This window comes from Oncorhynchus tshawytscha, unplaced genomic scaffold (assembly GCF_018296145.1).
Source record: "Oncorhynchus tshawytscha isolate Ot180627B unplaced genomic scaffold, Otsh_v2.0 Un_contig_6834_pilon_pilon, whole genome shotgun sequence".
Lineage (NCBI taxonomy): Eukaryota > Metazoa > Chordata > Actinopteri > Salmoniformes > Salmonidae > Oncorhynchus > Oncorhynchus tshawytscha.
The window spans coordinates 35,598-59,815 of NW_024608374.1; the positions used below are offsets into that span (position 1 = coordinate 35,598).

Consider the following 24,218-nt stretch of genomic DNA (forward strand, 5'->3'; position numbering starts at 1 on the left):
TGCACCTGGGCAGGCTGCTGAGACCCATACTGCACCTGGGCAGGCTGCTGAGACCCATACTGCACCTGGGCAGGCTGCTGAGACCCATACTGCACCTGGGCAGGCTGCTGAGACCCATACTGCACCTGGGCAGGCTGCTGAGACCCATACTGAACCTGGGCAGGCTGCTGAGACCCACTTGGCTCACTGGAGTGACCTCATCAGAATCTTTCACTCATGAACGTACATGATTGGTTGTCAAAACGGCAGTTACTGACATAAATAACATTTTCGGGATTTAAACGTTTTTATTTCTCACTTCTTTACAAATGTATATGACATTAAATAAGGTAATGTGACAGACAGGGCTGTTGTTGTTATCAAATGCACTGGACTGCTTAAAACAGCAGTGTTAAGGTCTCCTATATCTCGTGTGGTTAAAGACAACAGTCCCTGTCAGGAAGTGAGAGGGTACCTCCTGAAATACCCATCCACACCATGTGGTACTACTAGATCTCCTCCACAAGAAGACAGAAGTCTGTGCTGTCAGTCAATAGACAAATAATGTCATCTACATGAGTAGTTCATATAAACACATCCTTCAGGCTCCAGTCGAGGTCTCTCCCCTGCGTTTAGACCAGGAGTGGTGAGTTGATACGGAACAGGTGCTGAGCTTGTAGACAGAGGATCGGCAAAGTAAACAAAACTGGGATTAAACGGGATGGGACAGGAGTATTCAGGAATGAGAGCGGTCTATTCCAGGTTTCTGGGATACGGTGTAGTTCATTGGTAGTGGTTGCTCTTTGCCAGCTGAAGCCCGTCCTAGCCTGGTCACAGATCTGTTAGTGCTGCCTTGCTCAACTCCTACAGCCAATCGGCGTCACAAAGACCATAGGAGTTGTCAAAAACACATCTGGGACCAGGCTACTGTTCTTCCTCCCATCTCCCCTCACTTTCCCGGCCAGGAGGCCCTGAGGTTGAGCAGGATGAGGACGTCGCAGGGGGCCAGGCGGTAGACCCCCAGCTCGTTGAGGGCTGACATAGGGCTGAGCTGCTTGCCCTCCGGGGTCCCTGGTTCCTCCTCGTCTTCCTCAGCCTGCCTCAGGACGTCTCGTAGAAGAAGAGCTGAGCCCACATTCAGACACAGGATGATGCAGGCCTCCTTCACACTGAGAGAGGGAGACATGACCAATCATTTTTTACCTAGAAATTATTTGACAAGGAATTCAACCCCTGTGCAGGACATTTAATAACCTAAGGAACTACAAACAAACTGTAGGTCTCTTCTACAGATTATGGTACAGTGGACAATGTTTTCAGGTGCTATTGTCAGCAGAATTGCCATTGTATGTAATGGCCCACTCACTGTTTGAAGAAGTTCTCAGGCCTCTTGCAGTAGTGTCCAAACAGAGGGAAGAGGTTTCTTGTCATGTCGAATTGGAGCTGGGCTGCACCCCCCTCATTGAAGTGGTTATACAGAATCACCTGAGGGAGACAGGTAGCAGGTCCATACGTTAATAGAGATGTAATTACCCCCCCAAAAACATTCTCTATTGCTTCATCCTATTTTCTTACGTCTGTATTTTATCATTAGAATTGGTCAGTAGCCAATGTAGTTTTAATGTATTTGAGAACAGATGTGTCTAATGATGTGGGACCATCTAATTACCTTCTTTTAAGTCTCTCCAGACAGTAGTATCTGCGAAATCACTAAAAGTTCAAATATTTAATGAAGTCAACTATCTGATTAATTCCCATTGTAGCAGGTCAGCAGTGTGACTCACATTCTGGTAGAGGAAGAGGTCCAGTCTCTCAGCCAGGTCCTGCCAGCCCATCTGGAAGAGAGGCAGACACAGCATCTGCTGCAGCTGGAGCAGGTGGTCCCTGAGACAGAGCATCAGAGGACAGGCTAAACTGGACAGGGACATGGTGGCCTGGTCACACTGGGACGGCAGAGACAACCACCTGGGAGGAGAGGGATACACGTTAGTGTCATTCTAGTTTTGAACATTTTGTTCACTCCAACATTGTGTTGTTCAATTGGTTATATGGTGGCTGTAGGTGATGATCTGAGCTCAAGAAATCACATTTCATTCCTACTGTCCAGGCGTGTTACAGGACAAAGACATTTGTCACAAAGTGCTTACAATCAGCCTGGGCCTAAACACCAAGCAAAGCAAAGTGACAGTGGGTGCCTAGTGTTTAAAACTCCAAAAATAGGACTACATCTTGAGAGGAACTAGATTGAACAGAAAGAACCCTTCCTCTAAGAGAAGAGTGTCTCCACTGACCTGTCCCTGCAGTAGGGCTGAGCCTTCTTCTGTACGTCCCTCATGACAGCCTCCAGTAACCTGCCCAGCATGTCTCCTCTCAGCCTCTCCAGCAGCCCCAGGAGCCCCTCAAACAGAGACCCCTCCAGAGAGGCCAGACGGCCGGACTCAGTGACCCCCAGCGGCCCCAGCAGCTCCTCCTCCCCCAGGGCCACAGCAGACTGCTGCAGCTGCAGGAAGAACTGAGGAAGAACAGGGGACAGAGAAAAGAACATTGAACAGCCTTGAAGAAGACCTCTGGAGCAGTGCAGTAGAAGGAGGGACCATACAGCAGAGTGGAGGTGTTAATATGTGGCTTTTTCTGTCCCCTTAACTACTTCTGAACGGACAACACATGTACAGAGACAGACAGACAGACAGGCAGACAGACAGGCAGACAGGCAGACAGGCAGACAGGCAGACAGACAGACAGACAGGCAGACAGACTGACAGGACAGGCAGACAGACAGGACAGGCAGACAGCAGACTGACAGGCAGACAGACAGGCAGACAGACTGACAGGCAGACAGACAGACAGACAGGCAGACAGACTGACAGGCAGACAGACAGACAGGCAGGCAGACAGACTGCAGGCAGACAGACACAGGCAGACAGACAGACAGACAGGCAGACAGACAGACAGGCAGACAGACAGACAGACAGACAGACAGACAGACAGACAGACAGACAGGCAGGCAGACAGGCAGACGGGCAGACAGACAGGCAGACAGACAGGCGGGCAGCATGTTCCAAAGCAGCAGCTACTCTTCCTGGGGTCCAGTGAAATGAAGGCAGTTTATACAACTGTAATACATTACAATACATTCACAGATCACAACACACTGTGTTCCCTCAGGCCCCTACTCCACCATGTGTATGTATAGTGCGTATGTTATCGTGGGTGTGTGTGTGTGTGTGTGTGTGTGTGTGCATGTCTCTGTGCCAATGTTTGTGTTGCTTCACAGTCCCAGCTGTTCCATAAGGTGTTTTTTAATTCTAATTTCACTGCTTGCGTCAGTTACCTGATGTGGAATAGAGTTCCATGTAGTCATGGCTCTATGTGGTACTGTGGAATAGAGTTCCATGTAGTCATGGCTCTATGTGGTACTGTGGAATAGAGTTCCATGTAGTCATGGCTCTATGTGGTACTGTGGAATATGAGTTGGCTCATGTACTGTGGAATAGAGTTCCATGTAGTCATGGCTCTATGTAGTACTGTGGAATAGAGTTCCATGTAGTCATGGCTCTATGTAGTACTGTGGAATAGAGTTCCATGTAGTCATGGCTCTATATGGTACTGTGGAATAGAGTTCCATGTAGTCATGGCTCTCTATGTAGTACTATGGGGTGTGTGTCTCCCATAGTCTGTTCTGGACTTGGGGACTGTGAATTCAGACCTCTTGTGGCATGTCTTGTGGGGTATGTATGGGTGTCCGAGCTGTGTGCCTCCCGTAGTCTGTTCTGGACTTGGGGACTGTGAAGAGACTTGTCTCTTGTGGCTTGTGTCTGACTTGGGGGTGAAGAGATGGCTTGTGTTGTGGGGTATGTAATGGGTGTCCGAGCTGTGTGCCAGTAGTTTAGACAGACAGCTCGGTGCATTCAACATGTCAATACCTCTCATAAATAAAAGTAGTGATGAAGTCAATCTCTCCTCCACTTTCAGCCAGGAGAGATTGATATGCATATTATTAATATTAGCTCTCTGTATAGATCCAAGGTTCAGCCGTGCTGCCCTGTTCTGAGCCAATTGCAATTTTCCTAAGTCCTTTTTTGTGGCACCTGACCACACGACTGAACAGTAAAGGTACGACAAAACTAGGGCCTGTAGGACCTGCCTTGTTGATAGTGTTGTTAAGAAGGTAGAAACTAGGGCCTGTAGGACCTGCCATGTTGATAGTGTTGTTAAGAAGGTAGAAACTAGGGCCTGTAGGACCTGCCTTGTTGATAGTGTTGTTAAGAAGGTAGAAACTAGGGCCTGTAGGACCTGCCATGTTGATAGTGTTGTTAAGAAGGTAGAAACTAGGGCCTGTAGGACCTGCCTTGTTGATAGTGTTGTTAAGAAGGTAGAAACTAGGGCCTGTAGGACCTGCCTTGTTGATAGTGTTGTTAAGAAGGTAGAAACTAGGGCCTGTAGGACCTGCCTTGTTGATAGTGTTGTTAAGAAGGCAGAGTATTGCTTTATTATAGACAGACTTCTCCCCATCTTAGCTACTACTGCATCAATATGTTTTGTATAGCAACAGCGTGATGACTCCGAGGGGCCACGTACCACGTTGTCTCCCCAGTCCCCCAGCACGGTGGAGATGTAGTTGGCAGCGTTGAGAATAGCACAGTATCTAGCGCCCAGCGGGTTACGGGACTCTTCCTTCATCACCTGGGTGAGGCGGATACGGAAGTCGTCCACCAACTCTCTCTGTAGCGCCAGGAAACGCAGCTGGGCACGAGGGCAGGGGAGGGCACGGTAGCGGTCTGGTAGGGGGAGTATTAGAGATTGAGGGGGAGAGAGAGGATAGAGGGAGGTGGAGGGGAGAGAAAGGGAAAACAGAGAGAGGGCGGGAGAGAAGGGGAGAGATAGAGAGTGCAGTAAGTCAGAGGCTGGTTGTCCCTCTACGACAAACAGAGGGATGAAGGGTGACAACCAACAAGACAGACTGAGTGAGACGAGAGAGAGAGAGAGAGAGAGAGACAGAGAGAGACAGAGAGGCAGAGAGAGAGACAGAGGCAGAGAGAGAGACAGAGAGAGGCAGAGAGAGAGAGAGGCAGAGAGAGAGAGGCAGAGAGAGAGGCAGAGAGAGAGCAGAGGCAGAGAGAGAGAGAGGAGAGCAGAGAGAGGCAGAGAGAGAGAGAGAGAGAGAGAGAGAGGCAGAGAGAGAGAGGCAGAGAGAGAGAGGCAGAGCGAGAGAGGCAGAGAGAGAGAGGCAGAGAGAGACAGAGAGAGGCAGAGAGAGAGAGACAGAGAGACAGAGAGAGGCAGAGAGAGAGAGAGAGAGAGGAAGAGACAGCGAGAGAGAGAGAGAGAGAGAGAGAGGAAGAGATAGAGACAGAGAGAGAGGTAGAGAGAGAGTGATAAAGTAGTTAATAATCCTACCAGTGATGACCAGCAGTAAGGTCATGAAGGTCTCAGCGCAGTCTGGAGCCTTGAGTTCATCCATGTCACTGATGTCTTTGTACTGGGAGCTCCAAGCCCCCTCAGCAGACAGCATGGCATCCACCTTCTCTATCGCCACTACAGAGAGACACACAGTTGGGATGAGCACACATTCACTAAATCACATACACTGACATAAACGGAGTCTAACAGAGAAGTAAAATCCCACATAAAATCAATCTCTTTAGTCAGTCCCAAATGGCTTCCTACCCCTTCACTTCACCCAAACCCTTCAATGTTTGCAGATCTGTAAGGTAGAAGTGATATGGCAGAAGCTCTGCCAGTACACTGCTTATACCTATCCAGCCCCTTCAGATCTGCAGAAAGTGGAGGGTTAGGGCCAAGGGGAAAGAGTAGGGAACGATGAGAGATGCTCCACTGCTGCCTCTCTCACTCACTCTTCCTCTCCACAGTGAGCCACTTCTGCAGCACGACCTCCTCCAGCAGTACATGCAGCACTCCGGGCAGGGTGCTGGGGTAGGAGTGGGTGGTGCGCAGTTCCCTCTCAAACTGCAGGATCTCATCCACCAGGTGGCAGAAGAGAGAGTCGTCGTAGAGCAGCCGTGGAGCATCCAACGCTAGCTTCTCCTGGGCCAGGGTGAGTAGACCGCGACACAGCTCCACCTGGTGGGGACGTGAGAGATGACACGAGCTACTTCAATAGCGATAACCATTATATTTTATTATATAAATATATATATGCTTATATCCTCTCATATGACTGTGGAACATCAAGAGCTGCTACGATTGACAGATGACTGCAATGGACTCAGCTTGACTTTCAGCTTTGAATCTTGGGGGTGAACACATACTTCAATGGCACATGAACTCAGGATTCTAGATGATCATATAGCGGCTGATCCTCTAACCTTGGCGTTGACGTTAGCTCCATTCCTGTCCAGAATGGGCTGGATCTTCTCCTCCATGAAGTTGGAGCTGTTTCCCATCCACATCAGGACCTGGGTCAGGAACCACTCAGGCTGCATGGAGACAGAGATGGAGGTTATTATTATTGTCATAGTCTGTCTGTCTGTGTTTGAGACGTGCTCTGTGTGTGTGTGTGTGTGTGTGTCATGCTCTGTGTGTGTGTGTGAGACATGCTCTCTCTCTGTGTGTGTGTGTGTGTGTGTGTGTGTGTGTGTGTGTGTGTGTGTGTGACATGCTCTGTGTGTGTGTGTGTGAGACATGCTCTCTCTGTGTGTGTGTGTGTGTGTGTGTGTGTGTGTGTGTGTGTGTGTGTGTGTGTGTGACATGCTGTGTGTGTGTGTGTGTGTTGTCTGACACTCTTGTGTGTGTTGCTCTAACCTTGTTGAGTGAATTGGTCTGACGGTTTCCAGTGAAGTGGTATCGAAACCTCTTGCTCAGAGGAAGCAACATGATCTGGACAGGAAGAGACAGGGGTGTCGTCGGGGGCAACCCTACACGGGACACAGAGGTTGGCTTCTCTGATATGAGATCATCACTGAGAAACAGGTTAAAGAAACTGGCCAGGTATTCATCTCAGTACAATATCAACATCAATATCAGTCAATATCTTAGGAAGTGTGCGGGGAACAGTATGTCTGTGACTGGGAATGTATGAAGTATGAAGCTAGTGTATGAAGAAGTGTGCAGAGTGGAAATAATGCACTGTGTCTATAACCTAGTAGTGTCTATAACCCAGTCCTGTCTATAACCTAGTAGTGTCTATAACCCAGTCCTGTCTATAACCCAGTCCTGTCTATAACCTAGTAGTGTCTATAACCCAGTCCTGTCTATAACCCAGTCCTGTCTATAACCCAGTAGTGTCTATAACCTAGTAGTGTCTATAACCCAGTCCTGTCTATAACCCAGTCCTGTCTATAACCCAGTAGTGTCTATAACCCAGTAGTGTCTATAACCCAGTGTCTATAACCCAGTCCTGTCTATAACCCAGTCCTGTCTATAACCCAGTCCTGTCTATAACCCAGTCCTGTCTATAACCCAGTCCTGTCTATAACCCAGTCCTGTCTATAACCTAGTAGTGTCTATAACCCAGTCCTGTCTATAACCCAGTCCTGTCTATAACCCAGTCCTGTCTATAACCTAGTAGTGTCTATAACCCAGTCCTGTCTACAACCCAGTCCTGTCTACAACCCAGTCCTGTCTACAACCCAGTCCTGTCTATACCCTAGTAGTGTCTATAACCCAGTCCTGTCTATAAACTAGTAGTGTCTTTAACTCAGTCCTGTCTATAACCCAGTCCTGTCTATACCCAGTCCAGTCCTGTCTACAACCCAGTCCTGTCTATAACCTAGTAGTGTCTATAACAGTAGTGTCAGTCCTGTCTATAACCCAGTCCTGTCTATAACCCAGTAGTGTCTATAACCCAGTAGTGTCTATAACCCAGTAGTGTCTATAACCTAGTAGTGTCTATAACCCAGTCCTGTCTATAACCCAGTAGTGTCTATAACCTAGTAGTGTCTATAACCCAGTCCTGTCTATAACCCAGTCCTGTCTATAACCCAGTCCTGTCTATAACCCTGTCTATAACCCAGTCCTGTCTAACCCAGTCCTGTCTATAACCCAGTCCTGTCTATAACCCAGTAGTGTCTATAACCCAGTCCTGTCTATAACCCAGTCCTGTCTATAACCCAGTCCTGTCTATAACCCAGTCCTGTCTATAACCCAGTCCTGTCTACCAACCCAGTCCTGTCTATAACCCAGTCCTGTCTACAACCCAGTCCTGTCTATAACCCAGTCCTGTCTATAACCTAGTAGTGTCTATAACCCAGTCCTGTCTACAACCCAGTCCTGTCTACAACCCAGTCCTGTCTATAACCCAGTCCTGTCTATAACGCAGTCCTGTCTATAACCTAGTAGTGTCTATAACCCAGTCCTGTCTATAACCTAGTAGTGTCTATAACCTAGTAGTGTCTATAACCCAGTCCTGTCTATAACCTAGTAGTGTCTATAACCCAGTCCTGTCTATAACCTAGTAGTGTCTATAACCCAGTCCTGTCTATAACCCAGTCCTGTCTATAACCTAGTAGTGTCTATAACCCAGTCCTGTCTATAACCCAGTAGTGTCTATAACCCAGTAGTGTCTATAACCCAGTCCCTATAGTAGTGTCTATATAACCTAGTAGTGTCTATAAAGTCCTGTCCAGTCCTGTCTATAACCTAGTAGTGTCTATAACCCAGTAGTGTCTATAACCCAGTAGTGTCTATAAACCCAGTCCTGTCTATAACCCAGTCCTGTCTATAACCCAGTCCTGTCTATAACCCAGTCCTGTCTATAACCAGTAGTGTCTATAACCCAGTCCTGTCTATAACCCAGTCCTGTCTAGTGTCTAACCCAGTCCAGTCCTGTCTATAACCCAGTCCCTGTCCTGTCTATAACCCAGTCCTGTCTACAACCCAGTCCTGTCTAGTGTCAACCCAGTCCTGTCTACAACCCAGTCCTGTCTATACCCAGTCCTGTCTATAACCCTAGTAGTGTCTATAACCCAGTCCTGTCTATAACCTAGTAGTGTCTTTAACCCAGTCCCTAGTATAACCCAGTCCTGTCTATAACCCAGTCCTGTCTATAACCCAGTCCTGTCTATAACCCAGTCCTGTCTATAACCCAGTAGTGTCTATAACCTAGTAGTGTCTGTCTATAACCCAGTAGTGTCTATAACCCAGTAGTGTCTATAACCCAGTAGTGTCTATAACCCAGTAGTGTCTATAACCCAGTAGTGTCTATAACCCAGTAGTGTCTATAACCTAGTAGTGTCTATAACCCAGTCCTGTCTATAACCCAGTCCTGTCTATAACCCAGTCCTGTCTATAACCCAGTCCTGTCTATAACCCAGTCCTGTCTATAACCCAGTCCTGTCTATAACCCAGTCCTGTCTATAACCTAGTAGTGTCTATAACTGTCTATAACCTAGTAGTGTCTATAACCTGTCAGTCCTGTCTAGTCCTGTCTATAACCCAACCCAGTCCTGTCTATAACCCAGTCCTGTCTATAACCCAGTCCTGTCTATAACCTAGTAACTATAACCCAGTCCTGTCTATAACCTAGTAGTCCTGTCTATAACCCAGTAGTGTCTATAACCCAGTCCTGTCTATATAAGTGTCTATAACCCAGTCCTGTCTATAACCCAGTCCTGTCTATAACCCAGTCCTGTCTATAACCTGTCTAGTCCTGTCTATAACCCAGTCCTGTCTATAACCCAGTAGTGTCTATCAGTCCTGTCTAACCCAGTCCTGTCTATAACCCAGTCCTGTCTATAACCTAGTAGTGTCTATAACCCAGTCCTGTCTATAACCTAGTAGTGTCTATAACCCAGTCCTGTCTATAACCCAGTCCTGTCTATAACCCAGTCCTGTCTATAACCCAGTAGTGTCTATAACCCAGTAGTGTCTATAACCCAGTCCTGTCTATAACCCAGTCCTGTCTATAACCCAGTAGTGTCTATAACCCAGTCCTGTCTATAAGTCCTATAACCCAGTCCTGTCTATAACCCAGTAGTGTCTATAACCCAGTCCTGTCTATAACCCAGTCCTGTCTATAACCCAGTCCTGTCTATAACCCAGTCCTGTCTATAACCCAGTCCTGTCTATAACCCAGTCCTGTCTATAACCCAGTCCTGTCTATAACCCAGTCCTGTCTATAACCAGTCCTGTCTCTATAACCAGTCCTGTCTATAACCCAGTCCTGTCTATAACCCAGTCCTGTCTATAACCCAGTCCTGTCTATAACCCAGTCCTGTCTATAACCTAGTAGTGTCTTTAACCCAGTCCTGTCTATAACCCAGTCCTGTCTATAACCTAGTAGTGTCTATAACCCAGTCCTGTCTACAACCCAGTCCTGTCTATAACCTAGTAGTGTCTATAACCCAGTAGTGTCTATAACCCAGTAGTGTCTATAACCCAGTAGTGTCTATAACCTAGTAGTGTCTATAACCCAGTCCTGTCTATAACCCAGTAGTGTCTATTACCTAGTAGTATCTATAACCCAGTCCTGTCTATAACCCAGTCCTGTCTATAACCCAGTCCTGTCTATAACCTAGTAGTGTGTCTATAACCCAGTCCTGTCTATAACCCAGTCCTGTCTATAGTCCTGTCTATAACCCAGTCCTGTCTATAACCCAGTCCTGTCTATAACCCAGTCCTGTCTATAACCCATAACCCAGTCCTGTCTATAACCCAGTCCTGTCTGTCTATAACCCAGTCCTGTCTATAACCCCAGTCCTATAACCCAGTCCTGTCTATAACCTAGTAGTGTCTATAACCCAGTCCTGTAGTGTCTATAACCAGTCCTGTCTATAACCCAGTCCTGTCTATAACCTAGTAGTGTCTATAACTGTCCAGTCCTGTCTATAACCCAGTCCTGTCTATAACCAGTAGTGTCTATAACCAGTGTCTATAACCTAGTAGTGTCTATAACCCAGTCCTGTCTATAACCCAGTCCTGTCCTGTCTATAACCCAGTCCTGTCTATAACCCAGTCCTGTCTATAACCCAGTCCTGTCTATAACCTAGTAGTGTCTATAACCCAGTCCTGTCTATAACCTAGTAGTGTCTATAACCAGTCCTGTCTATAACCCAGTCCTGTCTATAACCCAGTCCTGTCTATAACCCAGTAGTGTCTATAACCTAGTAGTGTCTATAACCCAGTCCTGTCTATAACCCAGTCCTGTCTATAACCCAGTCCTGTCTATAACCCAGTCCTGTCTATAACCCAGTAGTGTCTATAACCTAGTAGTGTCTATAACCCAGTCCTGTCTATAACCCAGTCCTGTCTATAACCCAGTCCTGTCTATAACCCAGTCCTGTCTATAACCCAGTCCTGTCTATAACCCAGTCCTGTCTATAACCCAGTCCTGTCTATAACCCAGTCCTGTCCTGTCTAGTAGTGTATAACCCAGTCCTGTCTATAACCTAGTAACCCAGTCCTGTCTATAACCCAGTCCTGTCTATAACCCAGTCCTGTCTATAACCAGTCCTGTCTATAACCCAGTAACCCTATAACCCAGTCCTGTCTATAACCCAGTCCTGTCTATAACCTAGTAGTGTCTATAACCCAGTAGTGTCTATAACCCAGTAGTGTCTATAACCTAGTAGTGTCTATAACCCAGTAGTGTCTATAACCCAGTAGTGTCTATAACCCAGTCCTGTCTATAACCCAGTAGTGTCTATAACCCAGTAGTGTCTATAACCCAGTCCTGTCTATAACCCAGTCCTGTCTATAACCCAGTCCTGTCTATAACCTAGTCCTGTCTATAACCCAGTCCTGTCTATAACCCAGTCCTGTCTATAACCTAACCCAGTCCTGTCTATAACCCAGTCCTGTCTATAACCCAGTCCTGTCTATAACCCAGTCCTGTCTATAACCCAGTCCTGTCTATAACCCAGTCCTGTCTATAACCCAGTCCTGTCTATAACCCAGTCCTGTCTATAACCCAGTCCTGTCTATAACCCAGTAGTGTCTATAACCCAGTGTCTATAACCTAGTAACCCAGTGTAACCCTGTCTCCAGTCCTGTCTATAACCCAGTCCTGTCTATAACCTAGTAGTGTCTATAACCCAGTCCTGTCTATAACCCAGTAGTGTCTATAACCCAGTCCTGTCTATAACCTAGTAGTGTCTATAACCCAGTCCTGTCTATAACCTAGTAGTGTCTATAACCCAGTAGTGTCTATAACCCAGTCCTGTCTATAACCCAGTCCTGTCTATAACCCAGTCCTGTCTATAACCCAGTAGTGTCCAGTAGTGTCTATAACCCAGTCCTGTCTATAACCCAGTCCTGTCTATAACCCAGTAGTGTCTATAACCCAGTCCTGTCTATAACCCAGTCCTGTCTATAACCCAGTCCTGTCTATAACCCAGTCCTGTCTATAACCCAGTCCTGTCTATAACCCAGTCCTGTCTATAACCCAGTCCTGTCTATAACCCAGTCCTGTCTATAACCCAGTCCTGTCTATAACCCAGTCCTGTCTATAACCCAGTCCTGTCTATAACCCAGTCCTGTCTATAACCCAGTCCTGTCTATAACCCTGTCTATAAGTCCTGTCTATAACCCAGTCCTGTCTATAACCCAGTCCTGTCTATAACCCAGTCCTGTCTATAACCCAGTCCTGTCTATAAACCCTATAAGTCCTGTCTATAACCTAGTAGTGTCTATAACCCAGTAACCCAGTAGTGTCTATAACCCAGTAGTGTCTATAACCCAGTCCTGTCTATAACCCAGTAACCCTAACCCAGTCCTGTCTATAACCCAGTCCTGTCTATAACCTATAACCAGTCCTGTCTATAACCCAGTCCTGTCTATAACCCAGTCCTGTCTATAGTCCTGTCTATAGTCCTAGTAGTGTCTATAACCCAGTCCTGTCTATAACCCAGTCCTGTCTATAACCCAGTCCTGTCTATAAGTGTCCCAGTCCTGTCTATAACCCAGTCCTGTCTATAACCCAGTCCTGTCTATAACCCACCCAGTCCTGTCTATAACCAGTAGTGTCTATAACCCAGTCCTGTCTATAACCTAGTAGTGTCTATAACCCAGTCCTGTCTATAACCCAGTCCTGTCTATAACCCAGTCCTGTCTATAACCCAGTAGTGTCTATAAGTCCCTAGTAGTGTCTATAACCCAGTCCTGTCTATAACCCAGTAGTGTCTATAACCCAGTCCTAACCCAGTCCTGTCTATAACCTAAGTGTCTATAACCCAGTCCTGTCTATAACCCAGTGTCTATAACCCAGTCCTGTCTATAACCCAGTCCTGTCTATAACCCAGTCCCTATAACCCAGTCCTGTCTATAACCAGTGTCTATAACCCAGTCCTGTCTATAACCCAGTAGTGTCTATAACCCAGTCCTGTCTATAACCCAGTCCTGTCTATAACCTAGTAGTCCTGTCTATAACCCAGTCCTGTCTATAACCCAGTAGTGTCTATAACCCAGTAGTGTCTATAACCCAGTCCTGTCTATAACCCAGTAGTGTCTATAACCAGTCCTGTCTATAACCCAGTCCTGTCTATAACCCAGTCCTGTCTATCCAGTCCTGTCTATAACCCAGTCCTGTCTATAACCTAGTAGTGTCTATAACCCAGTCCTGTCTACAACCCAGTCCTGTCTACAACCCAGTCCTGTCTACAACCCAGTCCTGTCTATACCCTAGTAGTGTCTATAACCCAGTCCTGTCTATAACCTAGTAGTGTCTTTAACCCAGTCCTGTCTATAACCCAGTCCTGTCTATAACCTAGTAGTGTCTATAACCCAGTCCTGTCTACAACCCAGTCCTGTCTATAACCTAGTAGTGTCTATAACCCAGTAGTGTCTATAACCCAGTAGTGTCTATAACCTAGTAGTGTCTATAACCCAGTCCTGTCTATAACCCAGTAGTGTCTATAACCCAGTCCTGTCTATAAGTAGTGTCTATAACCCAGTAGTGTCTATAACCCAGTCCTGTCTATAACCCAGTAGTGTCTATAACCCAGTCCTGTCTATAACCCAGTAGTGTCTATAACCCAGTCCTGTCTATAACCCAGTCCTGTCTATAACCCAGTCCTGTCTATAACCCAGTCCTGTCTATAACCCAGTCCTGTCTATAACCCAGTAGTGTCTATAACCCAGTCCTGTCTAACCCAGTAGTGTCTATAACCCAGTCCTGTCTACAACCCAGTCCTGTCTATAACCCAGTCCTGTCTATAACGCAGTCCTGTCTATAACCTAGTAGTGTCTATAACCCAGTCCTGTCTATAACCTAGTAGTGTCTATAACCTAGTAGTGTCTATAACCCAGTCCTGTCTATAACCTAGTAGTGTCTATAACCCAGTCCTGTCTATAACCTAGTAGTGTCTATAACCCAGTCCTGTCTATAACCTAGTAGTGTCTATAACCCAGTCCTGTCTATAACCCAGTCCTGTCTATAACCCAGTAGTGTCTATAACCCAGTCCTGTCTATAACCTAGTAGTGTCTATAACCCAGTCCTGTCTATAACCTAGTCCTGTCTATAACCCAGTCCTGTCTATAACCCAGTCCTGTCTATAACCTAGTAGTGTCTATAACCCAGTAGTGTCTATAACCAGTAGTGTCTATAACCCAGTGTCTATAACCTAGTAGTGTCTATAACCCAGTCCTGTCTATAACCCAGTCCTGTCTATAACCCAGTCCTGTCTATAACCTACCCAGTCCTGTCTAGTGTCTATAACCCAGTCCTGTCTATAACCCAGTCCTGTCTATAACCCAGTCCTGTCTATAACCAGTAGTGTCTATAACCCAGTCCTGTCTATAAGTCCTGTCAGTCCTGTCTATAACCTAGTAGTGTCTATAACCCAGTCCTGTCTATAACCCAGTCCTAACCCAGTCCTGTAACCCAGTCCTATAACCTAGTAGTGTCTATAACCCAGTCCTGTCTATAACCCACCCAGTCCTGTCTATAACCAGTAGTGTCTATAACCCAGTCCTGTCTATAACCCAGTCCTGTCTATAACCTAGTAGTGTCTATAACCCAGTAGTGTCTATAACCAGTAGTGTCTATAACCCAGTAGTGTCTATAACCCAGTAGTGTCTATAACCCAGTCCTGTCTATAACCCAGTCCTGTCTATAACCCAGTAGTGTCTATAACCCAGTCCTGTCTATAAGTGTCTATAACCCAGTCCTGTCTATAACCCAGTCCTGTCTATAACCCCAGTAGTGTCTATAACCCAGTCCTGTCTATAACCCAGTCCTGTCTATAACCCAGTCCTGTCTATAACCCAGTCCTGTCTATAGTCTATAACCCAGTCCTGTCTATAACCCAGTCCTGTCTACAACCCAGTCCTGTCTATAACCCAGTCCTGTCTATAACCCAGTCCTGTCTATAACCAGTCCTGTCTATAACCCAGTGTCTATAACCCAGTCCTGTCTATAACCCAGTAGTGTCTATAACCTAGTAGTGTCTATAACCCAGTCCTGTCTATAACCTAGTAGTGTCTATAACCCAGTCCTGTCTATAACCCAGTATAACCCAGTCCTGTCTATAACCTAGTAGTGTCTATAATGTCTATAACCCAGTCCTGTCTATAACCCAGTCCTGTCTATAACCCAGTCCTGTCTATAACCCCAGTCCTGTCTATAACCCAGTAGTGTCTATAACCCAGTCCTGTCTATAACCCAGTCCTGTCTATAACCCAGTAGTGTCTATAACCCAGTCCTGTCTATAACCCAGTCCTGTCTATAACCCAGTAGTAGTGTCTATCCAGTATAACCCAGTCCTGTCTATAACCCAGTAGTGTCTATAACCAGTAGTGTCTATAACCCAGTCCTGTCTATAACCCAGTCCTGTCTATAACCCAGTAGTGTCTATAACCCAGTCCTGTCTATAACCCAGTCCTGTCTATAACCCAGTCCTGTCTATAACCCAGTCCTGTCTATAACCTAGTAGTGTCTATAACCCAGTCCTGTCTATAACCCAGTCCTGTCTATAACCCAGTCCTGTCTATAACCTAGTAGTGTCTATAACCCAGTCCTGTCTATAACCCAGTCCTGTCTATAACCCAGTAGTGTCTATAACCTAGTAGTGTCTATAACCCAGTCCTGTCTATAACCCAGTCCTGTCTATAACCCAGTCCTGTCTATACCCTAGTCCTGTCTATAACCCAGTGTCTATAACCCAGTCCTGTCTATAACCTAGTAGTGTCTATAACCCAGTAGTGTCTATAACCCAGTAGTGTCTATAGTGTCCCAGTCCTGTCTATAACCCAGTCCTGTCTATAACCCAGTCCTGTCTATAACCCAGTCCTGTCTATAACCCAGTCCTGTCTATAACCCAGTCCTGTCTATAACCCAGTCCTGTCTCTATAACCAGTAGTGTCTATAACCCAGTCCTGTCTATAACCCAGTCCTGTCTATAACCCAGTCCTGTCTATAACCCAGTCCTGTCTAACCCAGTCCTGTCTATAACCCAGTCCTGTCTATAACCCAGTCCTGTCTATAACCTGTCTATAACCCAGTCCTGTCTATAACCCAGTCCTGTCTATAACCTAGTAGTGTAGTGTCTATAACCTAGTAGTGTCTATAACCCAGTAGTGTCTATAACCTAGAAGTGTCTATAACCCAGTCCTGTCTATAACCCAGGCCTGTCTATAACCCAGTCCTGTCTATAACCCAGTCCTGTCTATAACCCAGTCCTGTCTATAACCTAGTAGTGTCTATAACCCAGTCCTGTCTATAACCTAGTAGTGTCTATAACCCAGTCCTGTCTACAACCCAGTCCTGTCTACAACCCAGTCCTGTCTATAACCTAGTAGTGTCTATAACCCAGTCCTGTCTACAACCCAGTCCTGTCTACAACCCAGTCCTGTCTACAACCCAGTCCTGTCTACAACCCAGTCCTGTCTATAACCTAGTAGTGTCTATAACCCAGTCCTGTCTATAACCTAGTAGTGTCTTTAACCCAGTCCTGTCTATAACCCAGTCCTGTCTATAACCCAGTCCTGTCTATAACCCAGTCCTGTCTATAACCTAGTAGTGTCTATAACCCAGTCCTGTCTACAACCCAGTCCTGTCTATAACCTAGTAGTGTCTATAACCCAGTAGTGTCTATAACCCAGTAGTGTCTATAACCTAGTAGTGTCTATAACCCAGTCCTGTCTATAACCCAGTAGTGTCTATTACCTAGTAGTATCTATAACCCAGTCCTGTCTATAACCCAGTCCTGTCTACAACCCAGTCCTGTCTATAACCTAGTAGTGTCTATAACCCAGTCCTGTCTACAACCCAGTCCTGTCTATAACCCAGTCCTGTCTATAACCTAGTAGTGTCTATAACCCAGTCCTGTCTACAACCCAGTCCTGTCTATAACCCAGTCCTGTCTATAACCCAGTCCTGTCTATAACCTAGTAGTGTCTATAACCCAGTCCTGTCTATAACGTAGTAGTGTCTATAACCCAGTCCTGTCTACAACCCAGTCCTGTCTACAACCCAGTCTTGTCTATAACCCAGTCCTGTCTACAACCCAGTCCTGTCTACAACCCAGTAGTGTGTATAACTTAGTCCTGTCTATAACCCAGTCCTGTCTATAACCCAGTACTGTCTACAACCCAGTAGTGTCTACAACCCAGTACTGTCTACAACCCAGTAGTGTCTACAACCCAGTCCTGTCTATAACCCAGGCCTGTCTACAACTCAGTCCTGTCTACAACCCAGTCCTGTCTACAACCCAGTCCTGTCTACAACCCAGTCCTGTCTACAACCCAGTCTTGTCTACAACCCAGTCCTGTCTATAACCCAGTAGTGTGTATAACCCAGTCCTGTCTATAACCCAGTAGTGTGTATAACCCAGTCCTGTCTATAACCCAGTAGTGTGTATAACCCAGTCCTGTCTATAACCCAGTAGTGTGTATAACCCAGTCCTGTCTATAACCCAGTAGTGTGTATAACCCAGTCCTGTCTATAACCCAGTAGTGTGTATAACCTAGAAGTGTCTATAACCCAGTCCTGTCTACAACCCAGTTCTGTCTATAACCTAATAGTGTCTAGAACAGTGTGCGTATAACCTAGTAGTGTCTATAACAGTGTATGTATAACAGACGATAGTGCTAGTGCGTATGTCTTCGACTCTGATAACACTATATTAGGGTGAAGGATACGAGGTCTGTAGAGACAGGAGCTGGGCCACCAGTAGCTCCAGCTGGCTGTGGAGCTCCTGAGCGTTGGCAGGGGTGGAGAGAGACTGGGTGGGAGGAGAGATGAACGGCCAGTGGAGCTGGATCAGCAACTCCTCAAAATCACTGCCAGACAGAGGAGGAGGAGGAGGAGGAGGAGTTAAAAATCACATTCGGGTCTGAGGTAGCTTGACTTTGGATCATCATAATAACTGTGAATCACCAAGGACGGTCCTGGAGAGCTACCGTGTCTCTCTTACTTGTTCTGGCCCAACACAAATACACCTGGTCAACTAATCATTTAGACTGAATTAGATGGGTTAGTGCCAGGCTGGAACAAAGGCCTGCATGGCCAGTTGCTCTCCAGGACCAGGGTTTCTGACCACTGATCTAAACAGAGATCCTAATAACTAGCACAGAGTTCTCCATCGCCAGTCCTTCTGCTCCGGCCCGGCCCGCTAACGCAACACACTGCCTGCCCTGTCTGACCCACTCAGACACACATACCCAGCCAGTCTGTCCTTAATGATCTTGTGCCAGAAGCATAGTGTCTCTCTGAGGAAGGCCTGGAGATGAGAGCAGCCAGACTGCTTTAGGCCCACATCTAGACGGGCCATACTGCCCACCGCCACCACTGCCTCCCATATACTGTTGGTGATCAGACACTGCTGGATGCTGTCACTGTGGGAGGAGAGAACAACAGTTAGCGGAACAACATAACATACAGTAGGATACCATTTTGTGTGTGTGTGTGTATTCCAATCAGGATCCTATCTTTGAATAGTGTCAAATATATTGTCCAACTGCAAGAAGATGAAAATATATTGTCCAACTGCAAGAAGATGAAAATATATTGTCCAACTACAAGAAGAAGAACAAGAAAATAATAATACTGTTGCTCACCTGAGTTCTTCAATGCGTGATAGACACTGCAGGTATTTCATGTGTTTCTCTGTGTTGTCCAGCTGTTCCAGGGTCCGTCCCAGGCTGTCTGCCCAGGACTGGGCGCCCTGCAGGTGCTGTATCAGGGTGTTGGACAGGACCCTCTCCCTCTGGAGCAAACCTTCCAGAGACACACGGGACTCCTCGGCAGCAGACAGCGCTGCTGACACCCGCAGCGGCACCGAACTGGACACCGTCAGAACCTGAGAAGGTGGGTGGAGGAAGACCTGTCAGCAAGGGAAATGCACGCCCTTAAACTAGCTAGCAAAGGTTAGCTATAGATCATGTTTGTATTACTTACATTAACTAGCAAGGGGCAGAATAATACTCGCATTATTAACGATTCTATTATTTTTCATGCAATAATTGATACAGCATTGAAAGCTGATTTGAGTGTGCAACATGAAGTTAACAACGCGCTTGCTAACTACCTGCTCCTCCAGCAACTTGTTTTCCGCTGTCAGTTTCTCCAGGAGCGCGCTAACTTTCTTCAGCGACTTCAGATCCACTCCGATTTCTTTCTCTATCAAGTCGACAAGATAGACGGGGAGAGCTCCATCACCCAATCCTGTTTCGGAGTCTTCATCATTTGTCGATATAGGGCTTTGTAGATCAGATTCATCACTTTGGCCGTTTTGCTGCTCTGCAGAGGGCGCCGCCATCTTTCTTCTGTGTCTCTTCCACGTCAACAGCACGCAGATGTAAACACAGCACCGAACACAGCCGTCACCGTCTACACACCCCCTCTAGTGGTGACAGTTAGTACTACGGGGCCTGTCACGGGTAAACACTTGGGACATTTCCAACTACTATACAATCCACGCTTCCTTCCCACCTCCATTCATTGGTTCATGTAACCAGTGATATCATAAGTGGAGTGGTGATAGCTTCAGACAATTTACCGTTGATGTGTTATTTCAGTGATTACTAATGTGAATTAGGAAGGATGTTTCCAAAACAAGACCCTCTTCAGTGTTGAGTGTCATGTTGACAATCAAGACCTCACAGGAAACAACTGGACATACTGTATGTGCTCAGTTACGTAGTTGTTGAACTAATCTGTTACCCAGAAAGGAACAGTTACTCTCCAGCATCTTATTCTGTCCTATTCTACTGTATCTTAGTCTATGCAGCTCTGACATTGCTTGTCCAAATATTTATATATTCTTAATTCCATCCCTTTACTTTAGATTGTGTATATTGTTAGATATTACCAGTTAGATATTACTGCACTGTTGGAGCTAGAAACACAAGCATTTCGCTACACCCGCAATAACATCTACTATACACATGTATGTGACAAATGAAATGTGATTTGATTATATCTCAAACATATTATAAAATTCGTACGCTCCCTTATCCTTCATTCGTACATCCTTTTCCTGTGAATGGGGAATATGCTTGTTCTGTTACTATCATATGCTTGAGTCTGTTCCGTTACTATCATATGCTTGAGTCTGTTCCGTTACTATCATATGCTTCAGTCTGTTCCGTTACTATCATATGCTTGAGTCTGTTCCGTTACTATCATATGCTTGAGTCTGTTCCGTTACTATCATATGCTTGAGTCTGTTCCGTTACTATCATATGCTTCAGTCTGTTCCGTTACTATCATATGCTTGAGTCTGTTCCATTGCTATCATATGCTTGAGTCTGTTCCGTTACTATCATATGCTTCAGTCTGTTCCGTTACTATCATATGCTTGAGTCTGTTCCATTGCTATCATATGCTTGAGTCTGTTCCTTTACTATCATATGCTTGAGTCTGTTCCGTTACTATCATATGCTTGAATCTGTTCTGTTACTATCATATGCTTTAGTCTGTTCCGTTACTATCATATGCTTGAGTCTGTTCCATTACTATCATATGCTTGAGTCTGTTCTGTTACTATCATATGCTTGAGTCTGTTCCATTACTATCATATGCTTGAGTCTGTTCTGTTACTATCATATGCTTGAGTCTGTTCTGTTACTATCATATGCTTGAGTCTGTTCCGTTACTATCATATGCTTGAGTCTGTTCCATTACTATCATATGCTTGAGTCTGTTCTGTTACTATCATATGCTTGAGTCTGTTCCATTACTATCATATGCTTGAGTCTGTTCCATTACTATCTTCCTCTGTACATAATGTGCTCCAGATGTTTTGTGGGGTCACATTGACATTGACATTGCTTAACACTTGGCCCTTCTCTGGATTCCTAGAGACCCAATGGGGTTGCTTCTCAAATAGCACTCTATTCCCTATATAGTGCACTACTTTTTGACCAGGGCCTATAGAGCACTAGGGAATAGGGTGCCATTTTGGACGCAAGTGGTGAGGTCATAGTTGTCCAGAAATGGCTGATTATGTGATTTCATGTTCACTCAGGCCTCCTTGCTCTGGACTGGACCTCTGGAGTCTGAGTTCCTGAAGTAGATGCTTTGTTCTGCCAAGACAACAGATAGAAGAGCAGACAATAAGTGCTTTATGAGTTCTTAATTCTCTCTCTCTCTTTAAAGGGGTGTTGTTGGCATGGGAAACATATGTTTACATTTTGCCAAAGCAAGTGAAATAAACAATAAAGAAAGTGAGAAGAAACAAAAAACAACATCAACAACAAACTATTATAAATAAACAGTAAACAACACAAAGGTTTCATAAAGATACAGACATTTTAAGAGTTATATTATCATATATGTCCAGGGTTTTAATGAGCAAATAGTTGTAGTAGGAATAGTGGGGGAAGATAAATAAACAGATCAACGTTCACAATGTTGTTTGTGCTCCACTGGTTGCCGTTTTCTCAGGACAACTGGCCACAAATCTTACTGCCTGGTTTCACATCTCTCTCTAACTTCCGGGAGAGCCCATTTAAAGAAAATATAAGTCAAGTCCCTCCCTTTATGCCTGCCTAAGCTCTAACCATCAGTGACACAATGGTCATGCTAGTCCCTCCAATGTCACAAAACACCATTCAGCAGCATGTCAACACACTCTCATGTTGAGAAGAAGAAGAAACAGTTAAAGGAATCGGACAATCTATTTTCTGGACTTAAAGATCTTGGGCTTCAGCAAGACCAACTCAGAAGTGAACTGCTTATCCAAACTGTTGTTTTTATTATAACCAAATATAGAAATGGGAAGAATACATATCTGCGTAAAACGGACGTTCATTTTCGTCTGTGTCTTGATCGGGGTAAGTTATCGTCCAGTATTTTGGCCTGTTAATATACGAGTTGATAAACCATTTTTTTTTTATAGGAGCAACGTTTTTTAATACAGGCAAATGTTTTGTAATTATTGCCGGTTATTTATTTATATTTACTTCAACGCAAGTAGTGAGAGTTGCAGTTTACACGCGACGGAATAAACAGCAGTGCCACTTTCATCATCACTAATGAGCGAGTTGTTCTATAGCGCGGCATTGAAAGAAGCACTCAAATGAAATAGAAATGTATTTTATGTTGCAATTAGGCTACTGGGTTTTGCTCAGTATAATCCTCGCGCTGCTAAATGTTTTAAAGTCATGAGTTATGTTTATTCTCATCTTCAAATAGACCTACTGACCTTAGTTATCACGTTTTTGGCAGAATATTAGGATAGTCAATAACTGACGTTAGATTTTTATAAACAGCTGACTAAGTAAATATTTCAGCTATTCCTTTCTTAATAATGTATGATTTCTTAGTCTATTTATAAATGAGGTATGATATATGTAAATACAATTTACTGTCTGCTTACAAACCATTTGTAGATGGCGTATCAACCTTCAACCTTGATTGTATCAACCTTTACTGTGCATTATCAGTAGAATTCTCAGAATAATACCCTGTACATTGGAATGACTGTATCAACCTTTACTGTGCATTATCAGTAGAATTCTCAGAATAATACCCTGTACATTGTAATGACTGTATCAACCTTTACTGTGCATTATCAGTAGAATTCTCAGAATAATACCCTGTACATTGTAATGACTGTATCAACCTTTACTGTGCATTATCAGTAGAATTCCCAGTATAATACCCTGTACATTGTAATGACTGTATCAACCTTTACTGTGCATTATCAGTAGAATTCCCAGTATAATACCCTGTACATTGTAATGGCTGTATCAACCTTTACTGTGCATTATCAGTAGAATTCTCAGAATAATACCCTGTACATTGTAATGACTGTATCAACCTTTACTGTGCATTATCAGTAGAATTCCCAGTATAATACCCTGTACATTGTAATGATTGTATCAACCTTTACTGTGCATTATCAGTAGAATTCCCAGTATAATACCCTGTACATTGTAATGACTGTATCAACCTTTACTGTGCATTATCAGTAGAATTCCCAGTATAATACCCTGTACATTGTAATGACTGTATCAACCTTTACTGTGCATTATCAGTAGAATTCCCAGTATAATACCCTGTACATTGTAATGACTGTATCAACCTTTACTGTGCATTATCAGTAGAATTCCCAGTATAATACCCTGTACATTGTAATGACTGTATCAACCTTTACTGTGCATTATCAGTAGAATTCCCAGTATAATACCCTGTACATTGTAATGACTGTATCAACCTTTACTGTGCATTATCAGTAGAATTCCCAGTATAATACCCTGTACATTGTAATGACTGTATCAACCTTTACTGTGCATTATCAGTAGAATTCCCAGTATAATACCCTGTACATTGTAATGGCTGTATCAACCTTTACTGTGCATTATCAGTAGAATTCCCAGTATAATACCCTGTACATTGTAATGATTGTATCAACCTTTACTGTGCATTATCAGTAGAATTCTCAGAATAATACCCTGTACATTGTAATGATTGTATCAACCTTTACTGTGCATTATCAGTAGAATTCTCAGAATAATACCCTGTACATTGTAATGACTGTATCAACCTTTACTGTGCATTATCAGTAGAATTCCCAGTATAATACCCTGTACATTGTAATGGCTGTATCAACCTTTACTGTGCATTATCAGTAGAATTCCCAGTATAATACCCTGTACATTGTAATGACTGTATCAACCTTTACTGTGCATTATCAGTAGAATTCTGTCAGAATCCCAGTATGAATACCCTGTACATTGTAATGACTGTATCAACCTTTACTGTGCATTATCAGTAGAATTCCCAGTATAATACCCTGTACATTGTAATGATTGTATCAACCTTTACTGTGCATTATCAGTAGAATTCCCAGTATAATACCCTGTACATTGTAATGACTGTATCAACCTTTACTGTGCA

At 44.7% G+C, this 24,218-nt stretch overlaps 1 protein-coding gene across 1 annotated transcript; it reads right to left on the bottom strand.

Annotated features, from left to right (window-relative positions):
- Nucleotides 1-268: 268 nt before the first annotated feature.
- On the bottom strand, nucleotides 269-19,693 carry rint1 (RAD50 interactor 1). The gene is made up of 13 exons (XM_042313092.1): nucleotides 19,402-19,693; nucleotides 18,932-19,173; nucleotides 18,536-18,709; nucleotides 18,014-18,154; nucleotides 6,742-6,898; nucleotides 6,306-6,416; nucleotides 5,835-6,060; nucleotides 5,377-5,514; nucleotides 4,558-4,757; nucleotides 2,271-2,491; nucleotides 1,764-1,944; nucleotides 1,346-1,464; nucleotides 269-1,148 (listed from the first exon to the last, which is right to left on the bottom strand). The coding sequence occupies exons 1-13, from the start codon at nucleotides 19,630-19,632 to the stop codon at nucleotides 929-931; spliced, it is 2,361 nt and encodes a 786-aa protein (XP_042169026.1). The 5' UTR covers nucleotides 19,633-19,693; the 3' UTR covers nucleotides 269-928.
- Nucleotides 19,694-24,218: the final 4,525 nt, after the last annotated feature.